The following is a 17,331-nucleotide window of genomic DNA, read 5'->3' on the forward strand; positions in this document are numbered from 1 at the left end:
TTTTTCTTTGATTTCCCTCTGAGCCATCCTTGATAATATGAAGGGGTCGGCGTTGAGCCTCGCGTTGTGCTTTGGCTAATTTACTGCAAAGCGATTGGGAAGGCGGTCGGGTTTAAACGGGTATCATAGGCATGGACAAACAAGTAAGCTCAGGGTATCGAGTGAGGCTTGGGCTGGCTGGACAGGAAGGACCAACGCAATGGGGAAATTTTTTGTTCACTTTTGGGGGTTACACGAGATTGATTCATTACTCGAGTGCTCTTACCGTACGAGTACGGTACTCGTACAAGTACTGTACTCGTACTGTAGGCTTTTGGTTGTGAGTGGATGGATGAGTCAAGAGTGATCTCGGGATTTGCGTCCTTGGTTTTCTTTTTCTTCCTTCCAGATTCGTGTGGCGCGATATGTGAATTATGAGGTAGTGCGGAGGCTGCCGAGTGAGAAGGGGATAATTCTCCCCTTTCGTAATTTTTTCCGTTCACCATGACGTTGGAATACACATTTGACTCCGCTCTCGAGGTATTTATTCATCTGATCTCTTCCTCTCACTCAACTTTTTTTTCTTTTTCTTTTCCGCAGTGCATGTGTGCCTTCTTCCGGCGCTCCAGGGAGTGCTCTTGCAGTCGAGAGACCAAGCTTTCTTTCTTTCATGGGACTCCAACACTTGACTGGTTGACGACAGGTGTTTATGCTTTTCCTGGCACTCGAGTACCGCAAAAACCCTTTAAATATTTCTGGTTCGGCCTTTTCTCGCGTGTAAAACGGTGTGTGGTGCGGGACGCGGAAAGAGGGCTAGCCGGAACAACCTGCAAGCTGGTGGAGATGGCCGGCGCGTCTTTCGTCCGAGGGGACCGTCCGACAAGGGCCAGGGGGGAGGATTCGATGTTCGGGGAGAAAAAAGGGAAAAAAAGTGCAGATGCGGGCGGGGGAAGGCGTGGAAAGATTTCTACAGTACGAGTACTTGTAAGAGTACTAGTACACATTTTGCTGTGCTTGCTTGCTTTATTTATTCATTTTCAATTTATTGCCCTAACAATTTATGCTTATATATATATATATGTGCATATTTTCGTTTTGGAATGGGTGCTGTAAAGTGGAGATCCTCCGTTATTGCCTTTATGGATCGGTGCAACGAGCACGATAGTGATGCAGAGTCCTGACAACCTTTTTGTTTCCATTTCCCAATCGATTCCACTCTTTTTCCGTTTCGAGAAGGCCCTGTGCTACCGTAACATAGGTTCCATAGCAGAACAGGGATGATTTTTCTTGACTATTTTTCTTTTTTGTTTCTTAGGCGGAGGAAAGGGGAGAATTATTTCACAGCTACCGTAGTTCTCAAGGTCCAACCAAACAAACACTTGATCAGATGAGATTGCATAATACGGTAGGGGATGGTGGTGGGGTAGGGAGAGTTTTGGCCAAGAGGGTTAATAGGGTGAAAACTTATCAGTATGATAAGTTATGTATTATAGTACAGTGCGAATGCCGTACCCTACTCGTATCATATCTCCCAGGCAGCTGGTTTGGCCCCCAACCAGGCTTCTAGTTTAGGCAATGAATGATATACTAGTATGCTTGGTTCGTAGAACACGAGAACCTTAGTCAAATTTGACCCACCTGCCTAGACCCATGCACTCAAGCCCCCCAGCTCTCTTTCCCTCTCTCTTTCTTTCCCTTTCCCGCGTTTGTGGGAATAATAAATATCAAGCCCCGCATGCCTTGCTCCTACATTTCTGCCCTCTCTCTACCATCACAGTATTTCCTTCTCAATTCTCCCGCAACGCCTTGTTTGCTCTTCCTCTCTATCGGATTGTCACTTGGGAGAAGTGTCCTGCGCAAACACTAGATTTGTACTCATTACTCGTCCCATGGGCAAGTCTGACTTGAGCCCTCCTCAAACGGCCTTGAAAAAGAACCATTCAACTGCCACTATGGCTACTACTACCGATTCCTCAACACTTGCTCCTAGTGTGAACAACGACGTGGGGGGTACGGGGGAGAAGGGCTTTCTGGATAATTCTCGACCAGTTTCACCAAACCTGGACTCCGAGAAGCGACCCATTACACCAACCACGCACGGTGAAGGAGTCGTGAGCTCGGATGCCGGGTCGGAGGGCGGAAGTGAGGGGAGTGAGGATGAGACTCAGTATCCGGGTCCTTTTGCGCTTACGTTGATTACGATTGCTTTGTCCTTGGCCGTGTTCTTGGTTGCTCTGGTGGGTTTCACGATATAACAAGCGCCCCCACTTGTTTATTTATTTCGTCTTGTTCGGTGTTCGTGAGGGTTAACATGCGCTTTCAATACAGGATCAAACCATTATTGCAACTGCTATCCCTAAAATTACTGACCAGTTTGGGGCTTTAAATGATGTCGGTTGGTATGGGTCTGCGTATATGTTGACGGTTAGTTGATGATGATCTATACTCAACTGTGAGATATCGTTCAACTGATGGAACTCTCAGATCTGTTCTTTCCAATTGGTTTACGGAAAAATTTATACATTCTTCAGTTTGAAATGGGTATTCTTGGCTGCTATCGGAATATTTGAACTCGGATCCTTGGTTTGTGGTGTTGCGCCTACTTCGAAGGCTCTCATTGTCGGACGTGCAATTGCTGGTTTGGGATGCGCGGGTATCTTTTCTGGTGCTTTGATCATTCTTGCCCATTCGGTACCGCTACGGAAGCGACCGATGTATACTGGTTTCATTGGAGCCATGTATGGTATTGCGAGTGTTGCTGGCCCATTGATGGGTGGAGCTGTAAGTCACGGCGCTTGGAGTTTAGGGGGAGATTCGCTGACAATCACTCATTCAGTTTACTGATCACGCTACATGGAGATGGTGTTTCTACATCAATCTCCCCATCGGTGCTATCACAGTCGCTGTGGTGGGTTGCTATGGCGTTTGTGGTTTGGGTTTTTGCTAACAAACCTATAGATGATTCTTTACTTCACTCCCCCAAAGCGCGCTAAAGCCGACAAATTGACTCTTACCGAGAAGCTCAAGCAAGTTGATTTTGTTGGGTAAGATAACCGGTAACAACCCTTTTCATATGCGGTGCTGATCTGGCTCTACAGAACCGGCCTTCTCCTTCCTGGTGTCGTTTCCCTATTGTTGGCTCTGCAATGGGGTGGCACTACTTATAAGTGGGGATCCGGGCGTATTATCGGCCTTTTGGTCACCGCCTTTGTTCTTCTAACTGGGTTCGTCGCTACACAATTCTGGCGTCAGGAGAAGGCCACTATTCCTCCTCGTATCGTCAAGCAGCGTAGTATTGCGTTCTCTTCCATGCTCGCCTTCTCCGTCGGATCCGCCTTCATGTTGCTCGTCTTCTATATTCCAATCTGGCTCCAGGCTATTAAGAGCGTCTCCGCTACCAAGTCTGGAATCATGAATCTTCCTTTGATCTTGGGAGTTGTTGTCCTCTCCATCCTCGCCGGTATTCTCATCACTATCTGTGGCTATTACACACCTTTTATGATTGTCGGTGCCTCCATCTGCGCAATTGGTGCGGGTCTTCTTACAACCTTTGAAGTCGACACTGGTCATGCCAAATGGATCGGATACCAATTCATTTGTGGAGCGGGTATTGGTCTTTGCATGCAACAACCTATGATTGCAGCTCAGACAGTTCTCAAGCTAGAGGACGTGCCAACTGGAACTGCCGTCATAGTCTTCTTCCAAACCCTTGGAGGAGCTCTCTTCATCTCGGTCGGCCAGAACGTCTTCTCTAATAAGCTTGTCGCAGGGCTTGCTGAGAGTCTCCCTAATATCGACCCAGTTGCTATCCTCAACACTGGTGCTACCAGTCTCAAGTCTACCTTCCCGGCGGACATGCATCCCGCCATTCTCAAGGCCTACAACCACGCCCTCGTCGAGTGCTTCTATCCCGCCGTGGCGATGGCTGTCGTCGGCGTGATCGCCAGTCTCGGCGTTGAATGGGCATCCGTCAAGGGGAAGAAGGTTGAAGCAGTCGCTGGAGTGTGAATGCATTTATTTTTCATTTACATGAAAAGCTCTCTTGCATTGTTTTTAGACACGGTTTTTATGGATCGATCATGGACTGGGAATGGCGTTTTTGCTTGTTTTTCTGTTAAAAATTTTACTAACTCACCATACCAACTTAATGTTTTTTTGGTTTTTTTTGGAAGATACACGTGATCATGTTGGCTTTCACTCCCACAAGTAAAGAGTTGTTCATGGCTTGTAATTCTTTCCCTTTTTTACAATTTCTCCCTACATCCTTCTAAGACATCTCTACTCCCTTCACGTCATACTTTATCAGCTAGGTTTTATGTAGGTATGATACCTCATAGTTTAATTGAATGGAGAGATAAATCATCGACATACTAGTCTATCTGGCTCCTTCGCAATTGATCTATGGTAGGAAAGTAGGGACTCATCACATCCGGGAGTGATTTAGACTACTCGATAGGTTGATAGGGTGGCAAGAATCACCTGCTCTCTCTGATGAGTCAAGCCTCTCATTCAAGTCAAGCACCGTATCTCCTCCGGGGGAAGTGTTGGTTCTCGCTACCGTACCCTAATTTATCGTTTTCGACACCATGTCAAACAGTCTATGCCGACTTTTTTTTTTTTTTTTTTTACAAGTGTTCTCCTTTTCTGGGGCCAGAGTGGGGCGCGCACAGACTGTTGGAGGCCCCTTGTTTAGCTTCGGCACGAACGTTAGCGTAGAACTATTTTTGTTTTTTTCACCTCACTCACCCTCTCTCGATGGCCATCCTCACACTTTGAAAAACAAAAGCTCGGATCGGAGTCAAGGGCGCCCGATCCAACCAGACTATGCAAAATCCCCCCCCCCTCCAGGCCGCCGCACTTTAAAAAAGCGATCATCATGGCAAAGAAGAAGGCAATTGGCCAGCATAGAACCCTTCATATCCCTTCATATCCCTTTCATTCGTTCCCGAGTTTCTAAACCTTTTCATTGCGCATCTTGTCTAAAGCAAGGCCTGTGCTCGAGTAGAAATATGGTACGAGTATGGCTTCGGTCACTTAGACTATTATGAACGGTGACGCTGGCCAATGGGATTTGGGGCCCCGAGAGGGGGGGAGCGGGTTATTATATCGATCCTGAGTATGATACTGTACTCGAGTAAGTTATGAACGAAGGGATGGCCGATCTGGCGTCTGGAGGGGTGGTATGAAGGCGTTAGAATTGGGGGGGGAGCAGAGGTCAGCTTGTCTTGTTGCGGTCTGATTTACCATTACTCTTTTGCATAATCGGAAGGTTCTCGCTGGGGTGTGGATTGATCAATCCTGCGCACTGGTGATTTCTTTGATTTTTTTTCTTCTTCTTCAAGTAGGGCTTCGCTTCTTCCTTCTTGATGTCTCTTTTTTCGGTTTGAGGTTTGACGGACTCGATGCAATTCTCTCCACTTCATTCACGCAAGCGGTGCGGGGGTGGAGGAACACGGAGTATCACTCGCTGGGAGCCTGGGATTCTGGTAAACCTGCTTGGAGAGTTGGGGGGGGGGGTCTAAACGTGCTGATGAATAACTGGCTGTTATATCGCCTTCCTGAATAGGCACTGGATATTCTCCGCTTGCACGGTGCCTGTGGCGTCTGTGACAGTGTTGTGTTTGGGTATCGTGCTGGATTGGTTCAGAGGGTAATGATAATTGAAATCACTTTCTTTTATTCTTTTATTCTTTCTTCGTGAGAGCGGTCTTTGGTGGGGGCCATGGGGTCGTTTGGTGTGCCTCATCCTCATCATATTTGCTATAGCTTCCCGTACATTGTCGTTGGGCGACTGATCCGTCGCCTTCATATTTTCGCCGACGGGGCAGCACTTCCATCACAAACCTGCCGGAAACACCATGGATGGACCGGTGTGTGCGTGGACATGACATCGCTCCGGCGATACCAATCTCCTAAAGTATGATACAAAATGCACCCACCATGTGTCGACTCCTAATTCAAGCGCTGTCCACGCATCTCGGAAACCGGAGAACAGCCCCCGTCATCCGTCCGCCCGTCCGTTGTGCAACTGCGCACGATGGGATGCCTTGCGGGCCGTAAGGCCGGACCTTTCCGCTCCTAGGAGAGGCTGGGAGTGCGATTTTCGGTTCGTGTCGGCTTACTTTTGCCCTTTTGCGTGTGTGTTTGTCATACTTTCTTTTTGTGGGAGGCTGCATGAGTGAGCGTTACTACACTGCGGGGAACTCTCTGTGTTCTTCACGGTATGGATGAGGCAAAGCTGTGCCGGGGTTCTGGATGGGTTTGCAGTTGCAGGGTCCTTGGGGTGCTGTATATATATCTGGGGGCATAGATGGGCATTTGTGGACTCCGGAAGCTGGAGAAGGGTGTGAGGTTTTCGATAATAACTAGCCTTGGAGTGAGTACGTGATTTTCTGGGCGTGATTTTGGGCCCGTTTCTGGGCTGACGTTGGGTAGCCTGAATTTCTGGCGAAGGGAGAGGTGTGCGCTGGAGCTAATACAATATATCTGTGCTGTACGATTGAGTTTCTGTGATGGGGGGGTTAACCCAAGATATGGAGGTGCACTTACTGGGGATTATAAGGCAACCCACTTCTGGAAAGTCAAAGTTCGTGAGTAGAGGGATATCCATTGGATAGGTGAACATTGGCAGTGGCAGGACTACTCTCTGATTATATGTGGATGTGATGGGACTAGCCGATAGGCCTCCTATCGAATTTTCTACTCGCGGGAAAAATGGCAACATTAACCATCCTATGGCTTACACTGCATTGCTATACTGGTACGATAGGAAGAAATTTAGGCTCTCAGGTGAGTGCCCTTACCGGTAGTGGCTACAGAAGATCCCCTATCGGCCTAACATCTGGCCACAGTTTGTATGCTTCCCGCTCTGACTGCGAACGATATCCCGGACGTGCATCCCCCTAGGATTTTACTATCCAAAACATGAATCCCCCGTAAAATTTCCTTGGCGGGGAAATGATCGCTCTACGCGCTATACACTTGTGGAACCTCGATGGCATATATAAACCGTGCCCCCCTTCCCTTCAGCCCAGGAATTCCATCAACCCTCCTGACACTCCTCCTACCGAGGAGGCTTCGTGCGATACCGGCATATATACTAGAGAGGATCTCGGCACCCCGATGATACCTCTAATATAAACACTCGTTGTCCGACATTGACAGTACAATGACCGATGTTACGACGCTTCGGGTTTTGAGGTGGATATCACCCTTAGACCCTCACGTGCGGCATCGGATCCTGGGTGCCAATCGGATCGATGGTGTAGGGTGTTGGGTTTTAAGCACGAGAGAGTTTCAGGAATGGAGTGGCGGCGGTGGGGGGTCCGCTCGGGATGTTCTCTTCTGCTATGGAGAGCCAGGGGTGGGGAAGACGTACCTCAGGTATGAGAAATGGATCTATGAGAGGTACGGGGTTTCTAATAGATATGGAAATTAGTTCTCTGGTTTTGGACTATTTGGAAGATCAAGGCCGTGAAAAGGATGTCGCTGTCGCTGGTCTATACTATGATTTCATGTCTCAGAATGAACAATCTCCGGAAAACATGCTAGGAGCCATCCTCAAGCAAGTCATTGATACAGGGAACATCCTAGAGTATATAAATTATGGATTCCAGGATAGGACACTGGGGCTTCCGGATCTTGCAATAATGCTCAAGAAGGCTCTTGCATCGCGACGGCGAGCTTTTATTTGCATTGATGGGTTAGATGAATGTCTGGCTGAGCATAGAGCCCTCCTTCTCGAGTCACTGCGGGAAATCCGGTATTTGCGGGGGGTTCGGATATTCTTTACCGGGAGACGCAACATTCGCGACGAAATTGAGAAATACTTCGGCGATGTGGATATTATACCTATCGACCCTAGCGCTAACGATCTCATGAAATTTGCGAGAACTAAGTTAGAGAAAGTCGCAAAGGATGGTAGAATGGATAACTATTTGAAAGAAGATATTTTGAGAGATATTCCGGGAAAACTATCCGAAACGTGAGCAGAAGCATCTCCACTTCCTAAAAATAAGTTTGGGGCTATCAGCTAAAGTGTTAAGTTAAGTTTCTTGGTCGTTTCTCTGGTCGTGGATTTAATCCTAGCAGAGCCAACAATCCTTGATAGAAGGAAAAGGCTTAAAGAGATGAGAGAAGTCCAGAGTTTGGGAGAGGCGTATGCCGCAACGCTAGCGCGCTTGGGGGCGGAAAAGGGGAACGACGCAGGAGTTGGCATAGAGACTCTCATGTGGGTCGCTCATTCAGAGCGGGTGTTACAGACTGACGAACTATGTCACGCCCTGGGGGCAAAAACGGGTTGGAACGGCGCCGCTGCTCGCGGCGTCCCTCCCATACAAAGATTACTGGAATGCTCTCTGGGGCTGGTTACTGTTGATGCTCCATCATCAACCGTCCGTCTGGCTCATTACAGCCTCCAAGAGTATCTTCGCCAGTATCCCGATGTGTTCGTGAGACCTCATTCGACGATGGCGCGGGGTTGCCTGGAGTATTTAAGATTCCGGTGTGGTGCCACCGGCTTACCACGATTCCGGTGGGGTACTACCAACTTATCACCAACTGCCATCGCGACGATGCCTGAATTTGCCAAATACGCTTCTTGCTACTGGGGGATTCATGCTATGAAAGGGGACATAGAAGACGTTAAACCCCTTGCTTTCACGTTCCTCAATCGATATCGTACCCACATATCTGCTAAGCTACTGTTAATGAACAGTAGTTACTGGAAGTTTTATGCGCCATTAAAAGATCCGTTTAGGGGATTCTCCGCACTGCACTGCGTTGCATTCTTTGGCATTGCTGCGCTCATAGTAGAGTTGAGAGGGGAGGAGAGTCGCGGTAGTGTGAACGCAAGAGACGCCTTTGAAAGCACACCTCTACTCTGGGCTGTCAGAATGGGGAGTTTGGAGGGGGTGAAAGCCTTGCTAGAATGGTCGGGGGTTGATCCAAACCTGGCAGACCGCCATGGCCACTCACCATTATCGGTAGCGGCTATGAATGGGCATGATGAAATAGTAAGGCTCTTGCTTACTCGGGACTACATCGACCCTAGCGGCGCGCGCGGAGGGTTTCGTCGCGTGCCGCTTGTGTTGGCTGCGTCAGAAGGGCGTGAGACGATAGTCGAGGCTCTCCTGGCTCGGGGGGACGTCAATCCCAACCAGTTGGAGCCGTTTCTTGGTCGATCACCGCTTGCGAGGGCTGCCGAGAAGGGCCACCAGGGAGTAGTGAGGCTTCTGTTAGCTCGGGGGGACGTCGACCCGAATGGCCTAGAGAAAGATTGCGACCAAGCGCCTCTCTCGTTGGCTGCGGCGGGTGGGCATCAAGGGGTAGTAGAGCTTTTACTAGCCCGAGGAGATCTAAATCCAGGAGTCGTCCAGGAAGCTTTCAGAAAGGCCGCTGAGCATGGGCGTGAGGGAATAGTCAGCCTCTTACTCACCCGGGAAGATGTCGACCCTAACGCAAGGAACACGTCTGGGCGGACTCCGCTTTCTTGGGCCGCCGCGAAGGGGCATGAAGGGGTGGTGAGGCTTCTGATCGCCCGGGATGATGTCAGGCCCGGTTTAGCAGACATTGGTGGCCGGACTCCCCTCTCCTGGGCCGCACAGGGAGGGCACAAGGGGACGGTAAAACTCCTACTCGCCCTAGACGCTGTCGATCCCGAATTGGCAGACCTTAGCGGCCGGACACCCCTCTCTTGGGCCGCCGGGGATGCACAGGAACGAATTGTGAATCTCCTCCTTTCCCGGGCGGGAGTCTTCCCCCGCTGGGTTAGCAAATGGAGCAGATTGATTATCCGACGGGCCTCGTCGGAAGGGTGCGAGTCCCAGGAAAGATCTTAGCACCTGACAAGACGTCAGACTCGGTGACGGCATCGTGGGCATTTTTAGGCGGGAAATTATTCCGATTGGGCCATTTTCCATGGATGCGCTGAGGTTCACATATGACCGGTTGGCGAATAGCGATCTGAATGTTGAGGCAAATGCGGGTTTGACAAGTGCATTCTTCTGAGTCATCTCTCGCCTATAACAGTAAGTGTGCGCGAGGGTACACCTTCGTCTACCCACTTTACGCTTGTATAAAGTGTATCCTCGGGGTCACGTCACGCCTTCTGTTCAGGATCCCGGGCGTAGATCTGGTCGGAGTGGATTTGGGGTAGAGGTTTCATAAGCTTAGGGGGTTGCGTGCTAGATTGATATTTGTCCTCCAACCCGCTATTATCCCGAAGTTGGGCAAGTGTATTTACCAATGTCCTCCAGTTGGTGATTTTAACAGCTTTTCTTTTGCAAGGCGATTATTGTCTAGTAGCTAGCTGGCACGCTATTCTATTCTATTCTTTTCTCACTTCCTCCACTTTTGTGTGTGCGTGCGATAGCCTTCGGATCGGATTGATTGATTGACCCCTGCACATGATAGCATAAACCCTTCTATCCGACAAATTGTCACTCCTTAGCCTGGAGGCACGATAGTCTATAAGTTGATACTACAAATACCACAGCGAATTTGCCCCCCTCACCTTGGAAACAGCCAGAGCACTCAATCCCCACCCTCCCCATAACGAGAATTCTCCATCTATGATATTTATCGATGGGAGGGAACCTTCGATGGAGCGGCGATTTGACGATAAGGCCCTTCTCGTATTGAGAGGTTACCGTATAGCAGCGGCGACACGGGCCCTAGGAATAACGCGCTTCTATACACTGACTGGACGTCGGCCATAATGGAGGTCTAGTACTGCGCAGGGAAATATGCCGTTGTACAGGCGCCGAAATGTCACAGCTATTAGCCAAACTGCTGTCACGAGAAAGACCGGGTCAGTTGCTGATAGGAAAACTGAGATGTGTTTGATAGTTGATATATATGACAAGTGTTTACAAAAGAGCGTAAGGTGATGCCGTGAGGCGTGCAAGTGTGTAGTTCAGTGAAAGGAACGCAGCTCAGACTAGATACAGTTTTGTGGTGACCTGCACAGTGAGTTCACACAATACCAGTCACCGCCGCGCAGTCTGGTCGATAGCCCTGCTCGCACTCACAAGTGTGCCCTAACCTAACATACCACGATGGGGTTACTCCATCACGCCAGACCGTCCTATTGGCGGATAGGTCACGATTCCCAATACTTTTCATGTCGCGTTGGAAAGATGGCAGGACTTTCTCCCGAACTTGGTATACTACCGAAGGGCAAAGGAGTGATGGCGACTACTGGTGCGGCCTCGGAACAGGGTTTGATATCGTAAAATTGCCGCGAAGGAGTGGTAATGATTGGGGTCACGGGTATTGGTGATGTTGCGCGTGATAGTGTGCGAATTTCAAAACGGGCTCATGAATGCTTTGCTTTCCGGTGGCGGAAAGATGATGTGCGGGCTGCGCAGGGTTGCGCTGATGGTATTGTAGGTGGATGTTCGGTCCAGCTCTACCGCTGCCCGCGCCCGCAATGACTGTCGCCCCACGCGCAGCCTGTGGGGACCCAAACGCGGGATTCCGGGCCCTTTGGAACTAGCTCCTCTGCCCATGAGGCTGCACATTTAAAAGGATACTGCGCAGATGGCTCTTGTTCTCCGATAACCCAGCGAGTCCGCCCATCGCTAGGGTCTGCATTGAATTCATGTGCTCGTGCTTCAAATTTCCCTACTTACTGGACGTTCCAGCACGACACTCCCTGGGCAGAAACTCCGGGATAGTGCTGGAGTGGCGCATGATGTTTGGATAATTTATGGCTTCGCGGGGGGATATCGACAAGGGAATTTTTTTAAGCTACTGTTGGCATCGGTTTTGCAAATCGCTGCTGCTCCGGAATATAGTCTATCGAACGAAAGGCACGGCGCAACATGGCCCAACCTCGGCACAAGAGGTTCTTATGCGTTTGTGTCACCATTTCCGGATGTGGCTATATTAGTTGGGCGCAAGGCTTTTCCCATCAACCCCGCTTTTCCCATCAAATTTGTTTTTTCGCGCTCACGACCACAGTTTGATCAACACCTTCCCCTCGATAGTATTCGGAACGGCGACGGACGAAAAATGTCAAGAGCTTTCAGCTATAACAATAACTCTATCATATTCTCAAACATCTTGAGCTGCGCTACCCCCGATGACGAGTCTAAAATACTGGCGTGGCTGTCTCCATTAGTGCCATGGGTACGGCATCAAGACATCGGAGCCCAACTAGTGGGCAGTGTAGGAGGATGGCTGCTGGAAACCAAGGAATTCAGACGCTGGCGTGGTGGCGGTACGGATGGTGAATCTGATCATGCGGCGTTCCGCGACGGCAATCCGGGGGCGGGGAAGAGCTGTATCACGTAAGAGTGTATCTTACTGGAAATCAAAGAATGGTATTGCTGATAGGTTGCGATGACAGTTCCCTAGTTATAGACAAGTTATGCGACGAGGCCGCTCGGGAAGATATTGCCGTCACCTGCCTTTACCTCGACTTTGCTGCCCGGAATGAGCAGTCATCAATAAATATTCTCGGCTCCCTTCTTAGACAGCTTGTTAGCGGATTGGGGGGGGTTCCTGAAGTGGTAGTCCAGAGTTTTCGAAACGAGAAAAAAGTCATTGGGGGTAGGGGGCTACAGGTTTCTGGAATATCGAGAATGTTCCGGGCCATCGCAGCTACAAAGCGCACGTTTATATACGTTGACGCTGTTGGCAAATGCGCGCCAGAGCGTCGAACGGTAGCTTTTGAAATACTACAACAGATTCTGCAGGGGTCACCGAATACTCGCATATTTATGGCTGGAAGGGCACATGTCCGGAGTAAGGTTGAGACGAAATTTGATGGAGCAGAATCTTTTATATTAATACAGCCTCTGGAGGATGGTGTCGTTGGATATCTGCGCGGGAAGCTGGGGGGGGGCACCACCCCGGATATAATGGGCGGGGCGTTGGAGGCGGGTAATATAAAGAGCCTTGTCGGAGTAAGCTCGGAAACGTACGTACCAGCGAGGGCACGGGGAGAGCTACGCAGGGCTACTTGAATTTAATGGCTGATCTGTTTAAATCTAGATTCCTATTGGCTTCTCTCCATATCGACGCAATCCTACGAGAAACAATTATCTCTCGCCGCGGAAAAAGGCTCAAGTTAATAAAAGATAGAGCAGAGTTAGGGGATGCATACGATGCGACACTGGAGCGGATAAAGGCTCAGGAAGGGAAAAAGACAAAATTTGCAATAACCAATCTCACGTGGATCTGCCATGCGGAGCGGCCGCTACAGGTGGATGAGTTGTGCCTTGCGCTGGCAGTGGAGATAGGAGCAACGGATTTAGATCCCGATCATGTCCCTTCGATAGGTACATTGTCGAGTTGCTGTCAGGGCCTGATCACAGTCGATAAGGAAGCTTCGGTTGTGCGGCTAATCCACTTTACCGTCCAACAATATCTCTACGCTCATCCTGGTCTCTTCAATAAACCTCACTCGATAATCGCAGAAGCCTGCTTGACCTATCTGAACTCACAACAGGTCAGGAGCCTTCCACCCCATCCTCTCCTAGACTACCAAAGCATGCCACTCCTCAAATATTGTTCGATACAGTCGTGTCCGGAAAGTTTTCGTACCCCTGAGGTGCAACCCCGCAACACCTCATCACCACAACAACCCTCCTCACCATGGCCTCTCCACATAACCTAAGAGCAAGAGAAGACCTGAATAAGGAAATTTATACTCTATATAAATATACAGATATGGGATATGACAAAATTTTCATGCTCCGCGTCCTCTTCTTCCCCCCCCTACGTTTTACTTCTGCTCTCAACACCATCTGCATCTGGTGAACAAACCCCTTGAACTTAAGAATCCTCCTAGCCTACACCCAGGGACTATCTCTTCTTGCTAGGCAATGGACTCCTCCACTCACTCACATTCCAGCACGCCTGTATCCAACCAAGGCGCTGCCTCCCACCCTCCCTCACAGCCGTTGTTGGCTGCCTCTATCCTCCCCATTCACGAGCACCTAGCCAGGCTGATCCCCTCTGTGAGAGCCCTGCTAGACTGGCCCCCTAAAAGCCTACCCCCCCATCTCCCACCAGGAGGTGCTGGAACTCTCTACCGGAGAATACTACTTGCTTCCCTTCATCTCCTCTCTCGTGCATGGCATGTCCGCCCTCTCCCGAACCGTTGATGAGCTCAATACGAGAATTCACCACCTATCATCCCAAGTTGCCAACACACTGCCTTCAAACGATACCCCAGTCAACGCCACCAACATTTCGGCGAGCTCTGTAGCCTCCCTCCAAGCATTCATCAGGGATCTGTCTACTAGGTTAGTGGCAAACCCCGCTCCTCCACCCCAACCACCTGTGTTGGCCCCCACAGCCCCGCTCCATCGGCCTTCCCGAAAGGGTAAAGAGCCAGCCACCAACACCACAGCCCCCATCCTTCCTGAGGTGTTACCCTCGGGATATCCGGCATTCTATGACCCTGACCTCCCCAGTTATGACACGGCGATAGGCAAGCACAGGGTCAACCCTACTGCCTACGCGGCGAAATATCCAAGGACATGGGAAGCGCAGCAGTGGAGGGACGGCAAGTACCCCGACCCGGCTGAATTCCTCCCCGGCATCCCCAACCCAGATGACCTCCAACCTGGCAAGACCAGAGCATCCTATTCAGAGGCCGAGTCCTCAGGGCCCTCAAGGGCCAAGAAGAAACAAGGTGGCTCAGCCCCCTCAGCAGCACAAGTCGCGAAAACAGTCCCCAGGTCGGCTAGTCCTCCCGCTCCTAGGCCACTGCCCGCTGCTGAGAGAAGGTTCTTTGCCCCTCGATCTCTTGCTGCTCATCACACCCTGAGCAGAGAAATAGCGGCTTCCTTCCCCGACACTGCGACAACGGTCCTTAAAGAGGCCAACTGCCCTCTTCCAAAAGTATTTACAGCCAAGGTCAATGACCACAGCACAGTAACCCTCTTTGCTCTCGATCCTTACACTCCAGCCACCGCATATGTAACCGGTACGGGTACTCGGCTAGTGGTTTTGTTTTATGTTTTGTTTTAAGTATCGCTTTGATACTTTGTTTGTTTTAAGTATCGTTTGATACTTGGTTTTGTTTTATGTTTTGTTTTAAGTATCGCTTTGATACTTGGTTTGTTTTAAGTATCGTTTGATACTTGGTTTTGTTTTATGTTTTGTTTTATGTTTTGTTTTAAGTATCGCTTTGATACTTGGTTTGTTTTAAGTATCGTTTGATACTTGGTTTTGTTTTATGTTTTGTTTTATGTTTTGTTTTAAGTATCGCTTTGATACTTGGTTTGTTTTAAGTATCGTTTGATACTTGGTTTTGTTTTATGTTTTGTTTTATGTTTTGTTTTAAGTATCGCTTTGATACTTGGTTTGTTTTAAGTATCGTTTGATACTTGGTTTTGTTTTATGTTTTGTTTTAAGTATCGCTTTGATACTTAAAAAGTTTTACCAAAGTGTATCGATTGATACCTTTGATTAGTTTCGTTCATGCTAGACATGAACAGATTTGTGTATTTAAAGACCGCCTGTTTCTACGATAGAAAAGGCAGACTTCGACAGACAGTATTTCAATATACTTGGTTGAACGGTTACTTCTTTGTTCCTCAGTACACCCTCGAAGCCTCCTTTAGTTCTCAGCTCTCGCCTCCTCTCTGGAAGAGCAGGCCACCTGCCAACCATCGTACCTTTACCGATAACGTGATTAGCACCTTGCGAACACGTTACATTTTTTTAACCTCAGTAAGTGGTTAAGAACCTGTCCCCAGATTTAGGCCTGATCAACCTATCGATATCCACCTCAGAACGCTAGCGGAGAAGAAGCAGCAGAATCACAGTACATTCGGCTTCATCTCAAACCCAAGATAGAGTCTTTGACGACTAGGAGTGGGAAGCAAATCCCACGGCAAGACCTTGCAAGGAAGAAACAACCCTGGCGCTCTGCTAAAGAGCCGGGCGATCCTGCAAACACGGAAGATACACAACCTCCAGGAGAATTCCCTTCTACTCCAGCAAAGAAGCCTTCCTTTGAACCTCCAAACGACCCCGAATCTAGTAGCGAATCAGATATGGCTAGCACAGGAGGAGGGCCTTCTGGAGGAGGGAAATCTCGGGCAAGGCCTGAAGAAGAGGGGGTACCCGCAGCATTTGAACCCCCTAAGTTTAAACTTCACCTCCCAGCGAAGTTCACAGGCGAAGGGAAAGACCTCAAACCTGAAGCCTTTGAACGATGGGCCACAGAACCTTCACACTTCCTACTCTTACAAGGAAAAGATGTGGAAGACCCTACAACCGGACTTATCATTGGATCATTCTGCGAAGGAAAGGCAACCGACGCATACCACCAATGCTATAAGGATTTCGGCGGGAATATAAGATTAAGAGGATCTACAGTTCTCGATTACCTGAAAGGACGATTCCAATCCTCTATAACCAACGACCTCCTATACAACAAATTCAACCAGCTCCAGCAAGTTAACGGAACGCATGTCAAGCGAATCACCGATGTGGCTCCGGACCTAATGATGTATAAGGACCGGATGGAGAGAGGAAGTATCTCCAAATACATCCTGAAGCGACGATTCTACGACACCATGCACCCTACCCTCCGGCGAGAAGTAGAACCGCCTGAGGAAGATGGTGATGATATCGCAATAATAATTGCAAGAGCAGAACGAAAGGACGCCATTCTCCATGAGACCAAGGCCTACAAAACATAAAACAAAACCACTAACCGAGTACCCATACCGGTTACAGCATACACACTATACTACGAAGCCCTCTCCTCCCATCTTAACAAAGCCTACCCGGTGGGCGATAACCCCTACCTCTGTTTCCGTCCTGCCCCCAATAAGGTGCAGCTAGCGGTCCACTCCCTCCCTGTCTCATTCCTTCCTGATGATCAAGAGGCCCTATTAGGGACCCTAAGGGAAACCATTCTAAATGTCAAGGAAGTACGAATCCTCTCAGTACAGTTCCTTGTTCAAGATGAGGAGATTCGCCTCTCCAAGGTAAACACCTCATGTATCATCACAGTCGCGCCCTCGGATGTGGACAAGATGGTGGGCAGGACCGTCCTCTATGCCTCACGTTGCTGGATTGAATGAGCCTTCTCTGCAAATAGATTCACTCAATGCAAGAATTGCTGGGGTTATGGCCACCAAGCACCCAGATGCAAGATTGACCACCCGGTCTACCCATTATGCGCCCTCAGCCATACAAAGGCGACCTACCGCTGCCAGAACCCGACATGCCCCAAGGGTGGCAACCTTAAACCAGTGGCGTACTATTGCCCCGCCTCCGTCCCCTTCTGTATCAACTGCTCCTCCGCCCACTCTGCCTTCGATCAGTCGTGCATACAACGTCCAAAGCCCCCTCCCCTGCCCACCTCCGAGTCCCCTCCCC

General features: G+C 49.4%; 1 protein-coding gene; it reads left to right on the plus strand.

The window, feature by feature from the left end:
- Positions 1–743: 743 nt before the first annotated feature.
- On the plus strand, positions 744–4,345 carry GSTUM_00009902001 (uncharacterized protein). XM_002840967.2 has 6 exons: positions 744–2,216; positions 2,308–2,403; positions 2,464–2,760; positions 2,816–2,887; positions 2,938–3,023; positions 3,078–4,345. The coding sequence occupies exons 1-6, from the start codon at positions 1,932–1,934 to the stop codon at positions 3,985–3,987; spliced, it is 1,746 nt and encodes a 581-aa protein (XP_002841013.1). The 5' UTR covers positions 744–1,931; the 3' UTR covers positions 3,988–4,345.
- The last annotated feature ends 12,986 nt before the right edge of the window (positions 4,346–17,331 follow it).

The sequence above is a fragment of the Tuber melanosporum genome (genome assembly GCF_000151645.1).
Source record: "Tuber melanosporum whole genome shotgun sequence assembly, scaffold_63, strain Mel28".
NCBI lineage: Eukaryota > Fungi > Ascomycota > Pezizomycetes > Pezizales > Tuberaceae > Tuber > Tuber melanosporum.